Raw genomic sequence first — 17,723 nt, forward strand, 5'->3', positions numbered from 1 at the left:
AAAACTAGAGCACTATTTTAGGAATTGCAAAAGAAATATAATAGTGTAGTTTCTTTGTATTACATTTTCCAGCTTCCAATTACTTATCCATCTGCAGAAGATGATTTGGCTTCTCATGATGATGCTGTGCCAGCTGCCATGACCACTCGTCTGCGAAGACAAAGTGAGAGGGAAAGAGAGCGTGAACTTAGGGAACTAAAAGTTAGAAAACTGCCGGAGAACGTTGACTTGCTACCATCTGTACAAGCTGATCCATCAGTGTGGACAGTTGATGAAGTTTGGGCCTTCATACGTTCTTTGCCTGGTATGTAATGTAGATACTTTCACTTTACAAAACAAAAAACAAAAAAAACCACACACACAGTTTTGGAACATTAAAGCTCTTTGCTTTTTTTTAGCATGGTTATGAGGGAGAGGTACTGTAACAGCACTCAGATGCTAGTTAATTGGTAGTAGAGGCTGGAATGTGATTTGTTTCCTCTTGCTTGTTCCCTCAGCACAACCGGGTTTCCCCTCCAAGCCCCATGTCGATAGAACTAGTCCCACCTCTGCTGTGGCATCCCAGCTGATGGAGAGTAAAGGTGTTCCTCCCTTCAGTCTGATTTCTCTCAAGAGGTCAGTAGAGAGATTGAATCAGACACACTTCCTCCCTTTTATGCTTCTCTTTCTATCTCTTCCCTCCTTACTCATTCTTCATTTAAAAGAGAAAGCAAGAAAGGGGCTCTTCTTTCCTTATATATTATTGAAAGATTAACATTAAAGATCTTTTATAATATAAAAGACTGATTTTACATTTTTTTTCCTTTATAAAATTAAATCCACAGTTTGTATGGCTTTTCAGAGGACCTGAAATACAGAGAGCCTTTTCTATGTAGCCTCTAAGGATGCATGTATTGGAAATCGTACAGACAATTGTAATATTCCATTCTAATATCTAGGATGGGTCTCCTGTCTTGTTATGTACATATTTTCTCTTTTAGCTCAGTGTTCATAGTTGTGATTTTACATTTGTTTGGCATTTTCTTCTGTGACTAGCTCCCATATCTGCTTCCCCCTTGGGGAAATGTAGTTTTGCTCAGGCACATATCTTACCCTTTTCTGGTGATGAGGCCTACCTCACTACCTGAAGCAATCAAAGATTCTTCTCTTACCAAAACATGCCACTTACATCTCTGCACATTGAAACTCAGGTTGGCTCTGTTCTTATTAGCTTACCTGCTTCTGGGATTTATAGTGATAGCAAACAATTTCTCTTGAAACACAAACATTTTAGTAGGATGATTTTTTGTGGGAAAGTATCTTCATCCCTGGGTGATAAAACTTGCCTTTTTGCCACTGGTCTTTTATGAAGTAAATCAAATTTAGAAGAATTTAATTTGACAGTAAGTGATGCTTCTATAAAGACGTAGAAAATTTTAATCTACAGAAATTACCCTTGATGTACATTCCTTCTGGTGACTATAATATGTGGATGTATATTAAGCTGCATTATCTACCTTGGATCACCCTACAGTACGTTTTTAAAACATGCAGAGCAGCCTAGGCATGAGAAATTCCTGTGCAACTGTGCTAAACAAGGACACTGTTCTTAAAATCCTAATGTATAGTTCTCTACTTTGAAACAATTACCTGAGGAAGTTTCTACAGGATACTGAATCTGTTCCTCATATATGTTTGATAAACATGTTGCTTTCTGAATTTAAATGAGACTTGTTCAGAAATTTCTCTACAGTTAACATTAGGTTTCAATCCAGTCTAAGGTCTTGTTTTCTGCCCTCCTTGGAAATTATTTATCTTCTAGATATCCAAATGATGGGCCCCAACCATACCAAAAAGCTTCCTTATTACTATATGGCTACATTTCTTATCTTTTTGGGCACTTCCAGGTTCTCGTCACACCTTCAGTATGTTTTCAAGCAGTATTCTAGAAAATGTTCTCCTGTATTACTAACAGAATTGGCAGAGGTGATTGACCTTTGTACAGAAAAGAATCAGGATAGTAATTGGACTGCATATATTATTTTGGATTATGAATCTAATGCACGCCGTACAGGCCATCAGTCTTGTTATACAACATTGATTTGTCAGTTTCTGTCTTTGGTAATCCATTAGATACCTTTGGTTTACAGCCTTCTAAATAGAATCCATGAACTGAAATCTAAGCACAGAACAGGGTCTCCTCATCTGGTGTCTATACGTAGCTTTTCCTGAATTCCCTGGGAGCTTTTTTAGGGTCTGTTGGTTTCTGTGACATTTTTACTGCCACAAATTTCTCCTGGAGAAGAAGAAGAATTGTTGGATCTGCTGTGGCATATGCTCCTCCAGAGATGTTCCACTTTCACATATACTGTTCCAAGGTTAGTGGTCTTTATATAACACCAAATGCTCATTACCAGCTGGGTGCAATACAAGGTATATACAGTATACTCACTCTTTTGGCAGTTGTGAATGCTAGTATATATTTGAGTAAGGGAATTGAAATAATCCAAACTCCAATCCCTCAATTTTCCAAAACTGACTTTAAAACAGGTTTCTAAGTAAAACTCTTTAGATAAGCTATTACCAACAGGAGAGTGGGTTGGGGGGGGAGGGGAGGGAGAAAACCTGGATTTGTGCTGGAAATGGCCCACCTTGATTATCATACACATTGTAAGGAGAGTGATCACTTTAGATAAGCTATTACCAGCAGGAGAGTAGGGTGGGGGGAGAGAAAACCTTTTGTAGTGATAAACACCCATTTTTTCATGGTTTGTGTGTATAAAAACATCTTCTGTATTTTCCACAGTATGCATCCGATGAAGTGAGCTGTAGCTCACGAAAGCTTATGCTCAAATAAATTGGTTAGTCTCTAAGGTGCCACAAGTACTCCTTTTCTTTTTGATAATAGAATATGTAATCCTTTCTCTGATGTGTTATCAGGGTGTATAGATCATTATGAGATGCTTAATTTTTCTTTTCCTCTTTTTATGCCACTATACTTGTTAGTGTCCAGGAACCCCAATCAGGTATCAAGGCCCCATTGTGGTAGGTGCTATACCAACAGTTAACAGAAGACAATCTGCTGCTTTACAGTAGCTATGTTAATTAATGTGTTACTGAGTTGTAGCTTAAAGTTCCTGAAGGCATAGTTTATGCTATGGAATTCTCCATCAAGACATTCCTGTTTCCTAGCCATTTAGCTCAACAGTCCTCTAATCTGTGTCACCCTGGACTGTAACTCGTTCATCTCCTTAATAAATTGTCAATTGATTTGATATATAACCAAATCTGTGTATAGAGTACTAAAAAGGAAATAGAAAGTGGGTTTAGTCTTTATGGAGGGCTTCCTGTTTCAGCTCATAAATTTTATTGCTTTCATACGCAGTGACACTCCACTCAAGCTGAACTAACACTTCTTCACCACTTTCTATTTGCCTGTCCTTTGCTCATTTATAAATCAGACTGAAAAGAGGACAATATTCATTCTTTTATAGAATTTAAATATAAAGTTACAATGAGATCCAGAATTAGTCACTTGCTCTCATCCTAGGAACAATGGTGCCCAGTTCTGTTGGGAACACAAATAGGGACTTCTCCATGTGGAGGATTTCCCCATAACTGTACAGATTCTTTATAAAAGGGAAAGGCCAAAAACATTAAATGAAATCAAGAAAGTAAAACTTATTGAGTAATAATTAAAATCAGGAATGGGGGGTGGAAGGTTAAGGGAGAAAACATCTGAAAGGATATAAAAAGAAATGTGCCAGACAAGTGGATTAAGAAAATAAGTTATTGTTTTTAAATTAATATAAAATATGAGGTATAGTGGGAAAGGAGAATCTTCAAGTCACAACTGAAAATGAGTGGTCTTCTAGGTGCTAGAGGACATTTATACATTCTCCATAGGATACAACTACCATACAATTTGGCATAATTGACAGTTTCTGCTTAACAGATTCCTGGGCTGGCATTGAAATAGCAAGGATGTTGCAGGTCAGGTTGAAATATAACAGAAATCCCCACTTAATGGGATTAGGAAAACTGTTCATCAGGACATCTCTCAGAGAATCATTTTCTTTCCCCCAATGTCAATCGGTGGGAGAGATTGTTGGTTATTTGAAACAGTCTTTCCCATTGAACATCCCAATTTTCTGTGTTAAAGTTGCAACCATGTATCAGTGAGCTGAATGCTTGTTACCTTGTTAGTTAAGGAAAGAAAAAAAACAAACAAACCTGGGAAACACAGCATTATGGTACTCCTCAAACAAGGCACCCAACTACCTTAACTCACCTCCATTGACATGGAGGTGAGTTCCTCTATCTTTCCTTCTTCAGACATAGAGTATGCCCTTCGATCAATGCCTGTAATATTAATGATTTTTGTTGGGGGAGTTCTAATAAAACTTCATAGCTAAAAATTCTGAAAATTTAAATCAGAGTTGCACATGTGAACCCAAAAACCGGGGATATTTCAGAAATTATAGGTAAGTAGTTTTTTTCTGAGCCTCTGAGATTTGAGCTGTTCACACCTGCAGAATGTTAATGTCATCTTTTCTTGCCGGAGAGAACCCAGATGGATTCTGTGTTTTTATTTAATAGGTATTTCTTTAGTCTGCATCTCAGATCCTTTCAAAGGACTCTGAGATCATGGCAATCATTCTTGTAAACAAAATAGGAAAAAATTGCCTTGTTTTACACTAGGATTTTTAATTTCTAATGGGCACAGTTGCACCAGTGGTAGCACCAGTCGATGATGTAATGTAGATAGGACTCAGCTGAATTCAGGAGCTCTTGCAATCGTTGTCTAACTCTCATCAACACTACAACTTCCACCAATGAAAAATACAGCCATTGGGAATTATGAATCAGAAAAATTCCACTGAATACAAGGCCATTGCATCTGTCAGCATTTATTTCTAACCTACTATTTCTTATTCCACTGCAGGTTGTCAAGATATTGCAGATGAATTTAGAGCACAAGAGATCGATGGACAGGCCCTTCTCTTGTTGAAAGAGGATCACCTTATGAATGCAATGAACATTAAGCTGGGACCTGCACTGAAAATTTGTGCCCGCATCAACTCATTGAAGGAATCCTAATGGGAAGCTGTAGACAGTAGCTTCTCTCTAACAGACTGATACATACTATGGCATACCTATTACTGTGATGTTTTGCTAAATATCTTTTTTCCCCCCACATAATGACTTTAAAATTTACTCCTCCGGCTGTATCATATAATCCTCCAAAACTTCCAGTAATTAGCAAATTTATAAGCAATGCTTGGGAATTGTTAGAATAAAGCAGAGGGTGAGGTAGGATGAGTGGCACATATAAAACGTAATATGTTGTGGTAGATGATACTAGTCTCTTCCCCCCCCCCCCAAAAAAAAAAAAAAAAAAAAAAAACACCCAAAACCATGGTCTATATCATACAAGGTTAATGGTTTTTTAACACAATCTGATCATCGTTTGAATTTTGTTCATATGTTCAGAAAAACAAATTTTCCCACAAGCATTTTTTAGACTATGGAATAACAGAAGAGTCCACAAAGTCTGTGGAAGAACTGATTATGGTAAAATGCTATGCATTTAGACACTCTCTGAGTTTCATTTCGTCTTCAGCATATCATTTGAAGGGAATTTGTAACAAACCTCTTCTTACAGCCTAAAGCTTATCTGTTGGCCATTGTAGTATTTTCTTCATTTGGAAGCATTCTGTAAAATGTAGGGTGTTCATCGTAACCCTAACATTCGCAGTGGTAGAGTGGAATTAGTCAAAGGTGTGCTGACATTTGGCTCCTATTTCACAGATGACCTTGAAGAGCAAATTGGACCTGCAGAAAATGGTGTAGTTCCCTTTCCTTCATTAGACATAACACTTTGTTTCTATCTACCAGAGGTCAGCATTAGAACCACTGCACTGGATTATAACTTCTTGAACTGACTGTATCAAAAGATTCTGTTCTGATATTTTCTGTCAGCCTATGAAGCTGGAAGTTAAGATTACCCAAAGTTACCTACTTAATGCAAAATGTATGGTGAGAGCTTAACACCCAGTGGGGCACCAAAAGATTTAGAAAAATACACAGCCAAAAGCTGGGGGTTTTTTGCAAGGCACTTTTAGATTTATTTTTTTCTGTATACCTAGTGGTGTGGGGAAGACAGTCTAATCTGGCTAATCATAGTGTGGTTAAATCAAACTTCTTAGCTGAAAGTGCACTGTGCAGATAGTTGGCAGTGTTCATTTCAGTGGTAAAATAATGGCTACTTTGGGTTCTGCTTAGCTTCTTTCTTTTTTTTTTTTTTTTATCTTATCTGTGCTCGTTTGATAAGCTAGTAGAAGACTAAAGATATGTTGATATTTATCTCTTGGATTTGTCAAAACTAGAGAGCGTTAATTATTTGTATACAAAAATACTATTGGCTAATTTTTTAATCTTTGTCTGATTACTGTGTTATTCTTTGTTTGGCAATGTAGAAAGTACATGTGTTACATGTGAATTGATAATTAATTACAGTATGTTAGACAGTGTGATCTTATATTGTGAGGCTTATAGCCTAGATCTACAGTTGTTTGTAGTGTTACATGCATGTTAGTTTGGTTATTGTTTTAATCTTGAATTGTTGGACAGTTTTCAGAAAAACACTTCTATAGTTAGCAGTTATATGTATATAAAGACTAATATATATATGCATGTCAACAAGGATTTTTTATATATATTAGCCTTTAATATATATAAATCCTTGTTGACTAATTATTGACAGACTGCCAGGAGCTCAAAGTAACCCAGATTGCTGTACACATTCATTCTGGCTCTTTTGCTGAGCTACACTTTATATATAATTCCTTATAGAGCTGGGAGAGCCACAAAACACTATGTATGCTTTAAAATATCATGGATTGGAGAACTGGAATTGTAGGCCTGGTCCACACTTAAAAGTTTTGCTGCTTTAACTATGCTAACATAATTAAAGCAGTGCAACCAAAAAAGCTAGTGTAGATACAGTTATATTACTATAAAACTATAGCTTATTCTGGTTTGGCAAAGTGAAATAAGCTATCTTGGATTAGATTAATTAATATTGGTATAACTGCATCCACACTGGAGCTTTTCCTGGCATAATTTATTCAGTAAGATCACTTTTTAAATTGATGCTGCTTCAAAACTAGTTGATCAAAAAGGAAGAGAAGCTTATGATTTTCTAATGTGTGTGGTCTTGGAATTTTGTTTTTTTTTTAATTATTACTATTGAATGTTGATTGGGATATGGGGCTGAACAGAGCTCTAAGTTCATATTTTTTCAGTCTTAGATGTTATTTATTGTTCCTACAGAAGTAATTGTAATTTTTTAAAAAGTCACTTTTGCACAACGAGCTATAGTTTCAGTTTGGAAATATTTTAAAGAGATTTAAAATAGAATAAAACATCTACATATTCAAAGGAATTAGTATTGGTGTAAGTCATATGACTTACATTAGAGCCAGTAGACTGTGTGGCTAAATCCCTGCAGTTTGCTTTGAAAATTTGGAGGCATTTTAAAAAGTTTAATCATTTTCAGATTCTTCTATACATTGAAATGTTAGACCCATGTTTGAGAGGTGTTGTTGCATCTTTATACTAAGAAAAGCTTCATTGATTTCTCATGTGCCAGGCCTTGTAAAAGTCAACTCCGTTATTTCGATTGAAAGCAGTAGGATGCACATGAAATAAAACCTTCCCACTGTACATCAGAAAACAGTTAAAGTGTTAGAATACCAATGATTTAAGAGTAAGAGGGCCTGATCCAACGATCTCTGGAGACAAGGGAAGTTGTATTGAGCCCTAAGTGTGTAATAATTGTGTGGAACCAGAGGAGAGATGTTTGTGTTCTAAAGGCTCTATACACTTTTGGACATACTCTTATATTAATTTTTATTCATTATGTAGTAGGGCCTGTCAACACCTACATTCAAGTTGTGAGTACAGTTATTATAGTAGGGTTTTTACAAGCGTTGTGTTTTACTATTGTAATAACTTATGAGTTAGTTGTTTTGTGCTTTATTTTGCTAAAAGGATGAAGCTTTTGGCCTTTAGGGGCTGGTCCAGCACTCTTTGAAGGTTGATTCCCCTTGACTTCAATGGGTGCTGGATCAGGTCTTCAGTGAAGCTAAAGAGAGAAGTATCTGAAAGTGCTACTGAACTGAGCACTACCAAATAATCTTAATTAAGTCAAGACATCTCACTGGTAGTATTTGCAAGTCTTTTCTCTTATTTATTGAAGATGTGTGTAGATATAGTTATAGTGAAATAAGTTATAGTTTGAGCCAGATTTTGCAGTGTGCTTATCAGGTAAGTGTGAGCCACAAGGTAAGAACGTTTTATCAGTTTTGCCAAAAATTTCTTTGTAAACATGATTAAAAGTTCATTTTCCCTTCTTTGTTTTAAATGTAATTTAGAGAACATGGCCAAGTATATTCTTAAAGAGAGAGGGGAGTTTCACTATTTTTAATGGAAAAAGTGACTAAAATTAGACAAGTTAATATTTGTCTTGGAAGATTAAGGGAATTAGTGCTGGCATAAGCAAATTCAACTCTATAGAGTTGCACCTGTTTATGGAAGAGAAGAATTTGACTCTGTTTAATTTGTGTTCTCATTGCATTGCAAATAATAATATCTGAGTGAGAGAAATAGTGCTGTCTTCTCATACCACACATCTTAAGGAGAAGTTTTAAACTATGCCAGATTTCCTCCCCAAGCATCACCATAGAGATTAAAATATGTGATTTTTACATCATGAGTGTAGGCTGTGTGCACCAGTGCCTCTTGTATAGTGGTTAGAACAAGAGACTGATAACGAGGCTCTCAGAGTTCTATTCAAGTCTCTTACGTTAAAATCGCAATGTAACTTTGGTTACGTTTTCTACACTTCAGTTTTTACCCTTCTATAAATTGTATAATATTTATACATCTCAGATGCTATTATGGGGCAAATTAATGTTGAAATGGTGAAATTCTGAGAAGAAAGGTAATATATAAGCAGCATATTATTTAAATTTTTCAATAAGCTTGCAGTTCACTTGGAGTTGACAAAGATGTGGATTCAGCTTTTCCTAAAAAGCACATGCATAAGAATCAGTGGGGTGAATATATTTCAAGAGAAATTGAGAGGATGAGTGAAAATTTCAGACTGACTTCCAATGCAAGCTACTTGCTGCTAAATTATCCAAAATGTCATCTAGATATAAAATAGACATCTAGAAATAGAGCCTTTTGAAGAGTTTTATATGAATTATAATTTGAGCACAAATATCTTAGTACAATGGTAAATAAATATTAAATAAGTACAATGTTTAATTCATACTTAATGAACATTTTTAAAGTACTGTATTCTTATATAGCTGCAGTTGGAAAGTACAGCATTGTTCACACATAATAAATCAGCATATTTCAGTCTCCTGATGAGGAAGTAGAAGTAGAAGCACAAATATAATTGACACAAGTATAGAATGGTTTATTATGTACAACTGCTCTGCAGATGAAACCAGTTTGATCCAGGAGAGATGTGAATTAGCATTAGTAAGAAAAATAAAAGATTAATAAGAGGACCTAATATTTCCATTTGGAGCTGAAAAGCAAATAAAATCTCTCATTAAAGAGCAGATTTACACGGTCTCCTCTGAGTCAATTCATTGGTTTCTTAATGGAATCTAAGATGAGATGGATACAGAAAGTTCTTAATAAGGGTAGCACCTTCCTCATGAATTTATTGGGTGTTTATAATAATGATGGCTAGATGACTATACAGCATTTGGATGGCATGTGGCCTGTTAAAGGAGGACTTTAATGCTGACACAAGCATGCACATAAGTTAATGCACAAAGCACATTTGGCAGTGATTTTTCTATAATTATTTTGCCAGTATTTGAAATATTTGCAGTTACCACCTTCTCAACATATTGGATTCTGCAGTGAATCTGTAATCCTGTTAATCATATCATGGTGTGCAGTTGTATTGTTATATCAAAGATGCAGCATTATAGCTTCACTGTAGTATCAGCTAAGATAAGAAAACGGGGTAGAGCGAGAAGATCCTTTATTTGAACACAGATAGGTTATGGAAGGGTAATGGGATACAGATAGTTTTACCATAGGTCACTGGGGTTCAACTATGATTTTAAAAAAAATAAATAGTTATCCTCGAGCTGGTATCCTACATGACATGAGTCTATGATCTCAGTCTAGGATTTAGTGAACAGTTTTTCCACATGCTAATTGCTTTCTTTAAATAAGAAAACAAGGATTAAATGAGCATAAAGAGAAAACTACCATTTCATATTTAAAGATGGTTCCTCCAACACTGGGTTAAAGCACAGTAGGAGGATGGTATGTGGAAGCTGGTCTTCCTGCTGTTATCTAGTCAATGGATACATTGACATCCTGAGGGTTGAAATCCTATCTGATACCTTTTCCCAAAGTGTGTGGGTAAAAAAAAAAAAAAAAAAAGTATTCTATTTTAAAGTTTTCTAAATCTTGCTTTAAAAGTATTCTTTGTAATATAAAGTTTGTGAATTGAAATTGATTTGCTTTGTCGCATTTCCATGTAAAAATTGCCATTAGCTTTAAAATGATTGCAGCAAATATTAAGAATGCTGCCATCTCAGGACAGATAAAGTATGTAATGAACTATTAGATCTAGATTTTAAAAGCCAAATCTGACTTGTCAATGTTAGCAACCTTATCTAACTTTTTAAAATTTCATCTATAGTTCCTGTTCCATTTGAGAAGTTGATGTATCATAATTCTTATTGGACTAGAGTTTAGATTAACCTCATTAAACAGGAGCTGCTAAAATGGATGTGACAGGACATAACCTTATAATCTTCACCTATTGTCATATGAAGTTAACATGAAGTATTTTCATACATAAACCTGTGGATTAGGTAAAGTTTTACTTATTTCATTATCTTTAAATGCCTGGTGCATGAATACATTTGAGATATGCTGATTTTTAAATTCCATTGGGTTTTTGTAAATATTTTATCAGCCCTTTTTGGTGTGTATCCAGTTTATATAGGCTGAAGAAACAGTGTTCAGAAACGTGGTAGGGCAGGGTTTGCCCTATATCTTTTCAAATAGTAACTAGAAATTAAGTTTATTGGTTGGTGTTTTTCAGGGTTGTTCTTGAAGGTATTCGTTATTTTCCTATTTTTAACATAAAATACAATACCGTTTCCATGCTGTGTAAGCCAGCATAAGGGATGAAGCTGTGATTGTGGTGCCAAACATTTCAAACTACGTATTGTTAAATATTGCCTTTTCCTGTTTGCACTAGTTCTTAAAATTCAACTGTTTATTGGTAATTTAGCAAATGACACCATAGGCATTTCACTTGCTTTTTAACCGTACTTCCCCCAACCATTTTGCATGTGTTTAAATTTTTGCTCCTCCTTTTGGTTACATCTTAGAAAAGGACACTTTGGTTATTGAAACCTCAGAAAGATGTGGCACACGGTGAATGAGAGAAGCTTTATGCAAGGTAAAGTCATGTATTAAAACTGACAATTGAACTTTTGTTTGCAGAAACAAATTTGGATTTTTATATATGTATAAAAAGAGAATAATATGTGTTTGTTCTTATCATGGAGTGATATCATACTGGATTCTTCTTTACCAAGAAGTTTTAGCATATGTAGCATCAAATTCAGCAACTAGATCAATGTCTATAATTAAAGTGTAATATCAGTGTCTATAATTAAAGTAATAATGTAAATGTTAATCCAAAATTAAGTTAAAGAAATTTTACTGTTGAAGAGCACAGTGATCTATGTAAAATATCATCTTCACTTTGTGTATCATTTTTAAAGAAAAAAGCACTTTCCTATTAACCAGCATGTGAATGAATTATAGATTCTCATATTTGTTAGTCTGTAACAGAGTGAAGTAAAATTTACCTTTAACAACATGTCTGTGAATGGATAATCTGATTATACAAGTGTTGAATCAAAGCACCTTATACTATGCTGCTTAAATTTGCTTGTAATTGCACCTTTTGTTATCTGCACATTTTTTCTTATTGAACATTCTTGTGTGATAACATTGCTCCCTGTGGGTCTAAGTGGAAAACTAGCCAACCTACAGCATCATTTATTTATATCATTATATTTCAATACTATGTTGTATTGTGAGTTCAGTGCTTCAAAAATAAAAGCTACTTCCATTTGTTTACTTTGATTATTTAATCGGTTTTATTTTTTCACTTTAAAATTAGAAATCAAATGCTACATAAAGCTTTAAGGACAGGAGAAGAACAACCAACATCTATTCACTTGAGTTGGGTTAGCCGTTACAAGTTAATATTTTTCCCACTAATGTAGGGAATATAATTTTTAGTTAAAACATTTGCTTTCGTATTCCAACTATAAAAAAACCTCTCACTTTAACCAGGAAGTAACTGTCCTTTCTGACTGCTGTCAGATTGCAACTTAGTTTTTTTTAAAATGTTTGCACATACAGTATCGTTTTTGGTGCGTATAAAGTAGGCATATTTACACATCTTGGCAAATAAATCATGAAACATTTTTAAAATGTCACTGAGAGCATCTTTTTTTAAAAAAATGCTTAAATAACAAAACACAGGTCTAGTTTCTTTACCCATTCTGTACAACCAAGATCCTTATATCAGCCTGCCTGCCTTCCCCATATCTGTAAAATCAATATCTAAAGATATGTACAACATTCCAACTGTGGAATAATCTCCTATTCTAATTCTTAATTAGAATCTTTTAATTTGTGTTCAATTCCTTTATGCATCCCATTCTATATTGATAAATATTTTATAGATGTATTTAAAAAATACATCTATAAAATCATATATACGTAGGGCTGAAGGAAACCTTGGGAGGTCATCAGGTCCAGCCCCTGTGCTGAGGCAGGATCAAGTAAATCTCGACCACCCCGGCAGGTGTTTGTCCTACCTATTTAAAAACCTCCAGTAATGGGGATTCCACAACCTTTCTTGGAAGCCTATTCCAGAATTTAACTACACTTATAGTTCAAAAGCTTTTCCTACTATCAAACCTAAATCTCCCTTGTCACAGATTATGCCAAATTACTTCTTGTCCTACCTTCAGTGCACATGGAGAAAAATTGATCTCTGATCTCTTTATAACAGCCCTTAACATAAAACTGTTGTTAGGTCCCCACTCAGTCTTCTTTTCTCAAGACAACCTGCCCAGTTTTGTTTTGTTTTTAAACTTTTCTTCACAGGTCAGGTTTTCCAAGCCTTTCATCATATTTGTGGCTCTCCTCAGGAACCTCTCCAATTTATCCACATCTTTCCTAAAATGCGGCACCCAGAGCTGGACATAGTACTCCAGGAGAGGCCTCACTGATGCCGAGTAGAGCGGGACAATTACCTCCCATGTCTTACTTACAACACTCCTGTTAACACATCGCAAAACACTAGCCTTTTTCAGAATTGTTGACTCATTGAATTTTTGATCCATTATAACTCCCAGATCTTTTCAGCAGCACTACCGCCTAGCCAGTTATTCACCATTTTGTAGTTGTGCATTTGAGGTTTCCTTCTTAAGTGAAGTATTTTGCATTTGTCTGTATTGAATTTTATGTTTGTGATTTCAGATCAGTCTCTGATTTGTCAAGGTCATTTTGAATTCTAATCCTGTCCTCCAAAGTGCTTGCAATCCCTTCCATCTTGGTGTCATCTGCAAATGTTATAAACATATCCTCCATACCATTATTAAGTCATTAATGAAAATATTGACTACAGAAGCGACGGGTGGTGGTGGGGACATGCTGGATCACATGCCCCCACAGATTTGCATTTTCAGTAACACTGCTGAAGCCAGCTGCCCTCACTCTGCACCCCGACTATCAGCATTTGCGGATCGTCTCGGATTGACTAGTACTGGACCTAGTACTGACCCCTGTGGGCCACCCTCCCAGTTTGGCAGTGAACCACTGATAACTATTCTTTGTGGTCTTTTAACCCACCTATAGTAGTATCATGTAGACCACATTTCCCTAACTTACAAGGATGTAATGTGGGACTGTTGTCAAAAGCCTTACTAATATCAAGTTGTCACATTTATTGTTCCCTGCCATCTACTAGTCCAGTAACCCTGTCAAAGAAGGAAATTAGGTTGGTTTGGCATGATTTATTCTTGACAAATCCATGCTGCCTATTCTTCATAACGCTGGTATCCTCTAGGTACTTACTTACAAATTGATTGTTTAAAAATTTGTCCCAGTATTTTCCCCATTGAAGTTAGGTTGACTGATCTATAGTTCCCCTTGTCCTCTTGTTCACCTTTCTAAGGATAGGTACCATGTTGTCCCAGGAGACTGAAGAAGGGCACTCATCCATTGTCTATGCATTCTCAGGGATAATTGCTAACAGTTCCAAGATGGCTTCAATTAGTACCGCAGGATGAATTTCTTCAGGCCCTGGCAACTTGAATACATCTTACTTACCTCAATATAATTTAACATGTTATTTCCCTATTTTAGCTTACATTCCTTCCCCCTTGCTGTTAATGTTATATATATGACATATGACTATATGGTCATCATTAACCTTTTTAGTGAAAACTGAAGCAAAATGAGCATTTAACCATCTCATCCTTCTTGATGTTATCAACTATTAACTCTCTTTCCCTGCAAAATAGAGGATCTATACTTTTCTTCATCTTTCTGTTGACCTGAATGCATTTAAAGAACCTCTTCTTATTGCCTTTTATATCCCTTGCTAGGTGTAACTCATTTTGAGCCTTAGTCTTTCTGGTTTTGTCCCTTGCTGCTTGTCCTATTCTTTTACACTACTCCTTAACAATTTTCTGTTTCCACTTTTTGTAGGATCCTTTTTGATTTTCTTGTCATTAAAGAGCTCCTGATGGAGCCATATTGGCCTCTTACTATTCTTCCTTGTTTTTCCTTCACATCAGGATAGTTTGCAGTCATGTCTAATACTGTCTCCTTCAGAAACTGCCAGCTTTCCTGAACTCCTTTGTCCCTTAGATTTTTTTCACATGGGATCATACCTACCAGTTTACTGAGTTTTACAAAGTGTTTTTTGAAGTCCTTTGTCTTTATGCTGCTGCTCTCACTCCCTCCTTTCCTTAGGATCATTAAATCTGTCATTTTATGATCACTTCCACCCAAAATATCCTCCACCTTCAGATTTGCAACTAATTCTTCCCTGTGGGTCAGAATCAATTCTAAAATGGCTATCCCCCATGTTACTTCCTCCAGTTTCTGAAACAAAAAGTTATCCCCAAAACATTCCAATAACTTATTGGGAATTCTGTGTTTTCATAGAATCATAGAACTGGAAAGGACCTCAAGAGGTCATCTAGTACAGTCCCCTGCACTCAAGGCAGGACTAAGTATTATGTAGACATCCCTGACAGGTGTTTGTCCAACTTATTCTTAAAAATCCCCAATGATGGGGATTCAACCACCTCCGTAGGCAATTTATTCTAATGCTTATCCACTCTGACAGTAAGTTTTTCCTAATGTCCAACCTAAACCACCCTTGCTGCAACTTGAGCCCATTGCTTCTTGTTCTATCCTCAGAGGTTAAGAATAATAATTTTTTTCCCTCCTCCTTGTAACATCTGTGACAAAGCTCTGTTCTTGCCTCCCTGGATTCCATGTTTCCTGGCGGATTTCGCTAGCCTCAGAGGCTCACTGTGACCCTCCACATAACCCTTCTCTCTCTAGAGACAAGGGTCAGTTTACGGAACCATTTTCATCATAAGCCAGCAAGGGAGGTGAAGAGACGCTATCCTCCCTTGCACAGTCTCTGTTGTCTCCCAGTCTCAGTGATTAATCAGGGGGACAAAGGTGTGTGTGGGGGGGAGCCCAGGCCTGCCCTCTACTCCGGGCTCCAGCCCAGGGACCCTAATAGTATCCGCTATGGTAGCTGACCTTTTAGAAACATGACAAATACAATTCCCTGGTACTTCCCCCACAGCAGCCCCCACTTCCTCAAGCTCCACTTCACCCTTACCTCAGGGCCTCCTTCCTTATACCTGATATGGTGTGTACTGCTCAGTCTCTCCAACAGCACAACTTCCTCCCACAGTTCCTGACATGCACACCCACCTAACTGGTGGGTGTGCACTTTTAACTAGTTTCAGCCAGCCCCTGATTGGCTTCAGGTGTCCCAATCAACCTAGCTTCCTCCCTGCCTTGTGGAAAGCTCTTAATTGGCCCCAGGTGTCTTAATTTAACTTATCCTGGTACTAGGGATATGTTTAGCCTGGAGCTAATATATCTATCTCCCACTACTTTTGTAGCCATCTGGCCTTGCCCTGTCACACGTCCTTTTACATACTTGAAAACTGTTATCATGTCCCCTCTGTCTTCTCTTCTCCAGACTAAACAAACTCAACTTTTTCAATCTTCCCTCCTAGGTCATGTTTTCTAGACCTTTAATAATTTTTGTTGCTCTTCTCTGGACTTTCTCCAATTTGTCCACATCTTTCCTGAAATGTGGTGCCCAGAACTGGGCACAATACTCCAGATGAGGCCTAATCAGCGCAGAGTAGAGTGGAAGAATTACTTCTCGTGTCTTGCTTACAATACTGTTGCTAATGCATCCCAGAATGATGTTTGCTTTTTTTGCAACAGAGTTACACTGTTGACTCATATTTAGCTTGTGATCCACTATGACCCCCAGATCCCTTTCCGCAGTACTCCTTCCTAGCCAGTCATTTCCAATTTTTTATGTGTGCAACTGATTGTTCCATCCTAAGTGGAGTACTTTGCATTTGTCCTTATTGAATTTCATCCTATTTACTTCAGAACATTTCTCCAGTTTGTCCGGATCATTTTGAATTTTAATCCTATCTTCCAAAGCACTTGCAACCCCTCCCAGCTTGGTATCGTCTGCAAACTTTATAAGTGTACTCTCTATGCCATTATCTAAAACATTGATGAAGATATTGGACAGAACCAGAACTGATCCCTGCAGGACCCCATTCATTATGCCCTTCCAGCATGACTGTGAACCACTGATAACTACTCTGTGGGATGTATAATGCAACACCTCCTTCCTTTTTATCCTGCCTGACCTTCCTGAACAAGCTATACCCCTATTTACCAGCATTCCCCTCATGAGATGTATCCCACCAATGTGTGATGCCAAGTAAGTCATAATTTAGCTTATGCACTAAAACTTCCAGGTCTTCCTGTTTGTTCCCCATACTCCTTGCATTTGTGTATATACATCTAAGATGTAGAGCAGATTCCTTCACTTAATGCCATCCTGTTGCTCATATGACTCTGTAGAAATTTACCATCCCTTCTCACTAGATTGGTGAATCACCATGCAAAGATGCTCTTCCCCTTCTTAGATGGACCCCATCTTTTCCCAGCACTCCTCCTTCCCAGAACAGCATCCCATACATACATACTGTGCATGTAAAGGACAGGCAGAATAAAGTTCCTATGTCAACTCTACTCATGAGTACAAAGAAGCAGTGACATCCAGTGGGTTGAGCACTAGACTGGGAGCCAAGACACCAGAGGCCAGATCCTCAGCCAATGTAAATTACAGAACTCTGACCATTTACATTAGCTAAGGATCTGCTATGCCATTGGTCTACTGTGTCACTGTAACCAAGTCACTTCTCTCTCTTTCTTCCTTTGTCCATGAAGTCTATTTGGACTATGTTCTTCATAGTGCCTACTATGTGTTTGCACAGTGCCTGGAACAATCAGCACTGGTATCATTAAGC

General features: G+C 36.8%; 1 protein-coding gene across 12 annotated transcripts in view; it reads left to right on the forward strand.

Annotated features, from left to right (window-relative positions):
• The window catches only part of PHC3 (polyhomeotic homolog 3), a 103,773-nt gene extending 91,581 nt beyond the window's left edge, over positions 1 to 12,192 (forward strand). For 8 of the 12 annotated variants that reach the window (XM_037908387.2, XM_037908384.2, XM_043522917.1 and 5 more), the window contains 2 exons: positions 73 to 304; positions 4,925 to 12,192. In XM_037908387.2, coding sequence (XP_037764315.1) covers positions 73 to 304; positions 4,925 to 5,079 — 387 coding nt within the window. In that variant the 3' untranslated portion in view covers positions 5,080 to 12,192. Of the gene's footprint in view, positions 1 to 72; positions 305 to 497; positions 616 to 4,924 lie in introns of all 12 variants that reach the window. The other 4 variants (XM_037908385.2, XM_043522918.1, XM_043522914.1 and 1 more) reach the window with 1 other exon arrangement.
• The last annotated feature ends 5,531 nt before the right edge of the window (positions 12,193 to 17,723 follow it).

This window comes from Chelonia mydas, chromosome 9, assembly GCF_015237465.2.
Source record: "Chelonia mydas isolate rCheMyd1 chromosome 9, rCheMyd1.pri.v2, whole genome shotgun sequence".
NCBI classification, from domain to species: domain Eukaryota; kingdom Metazoa; phylum Chordata; order Testudines; family Cheloniidae; genus Chelonia; species Chelonia mydas.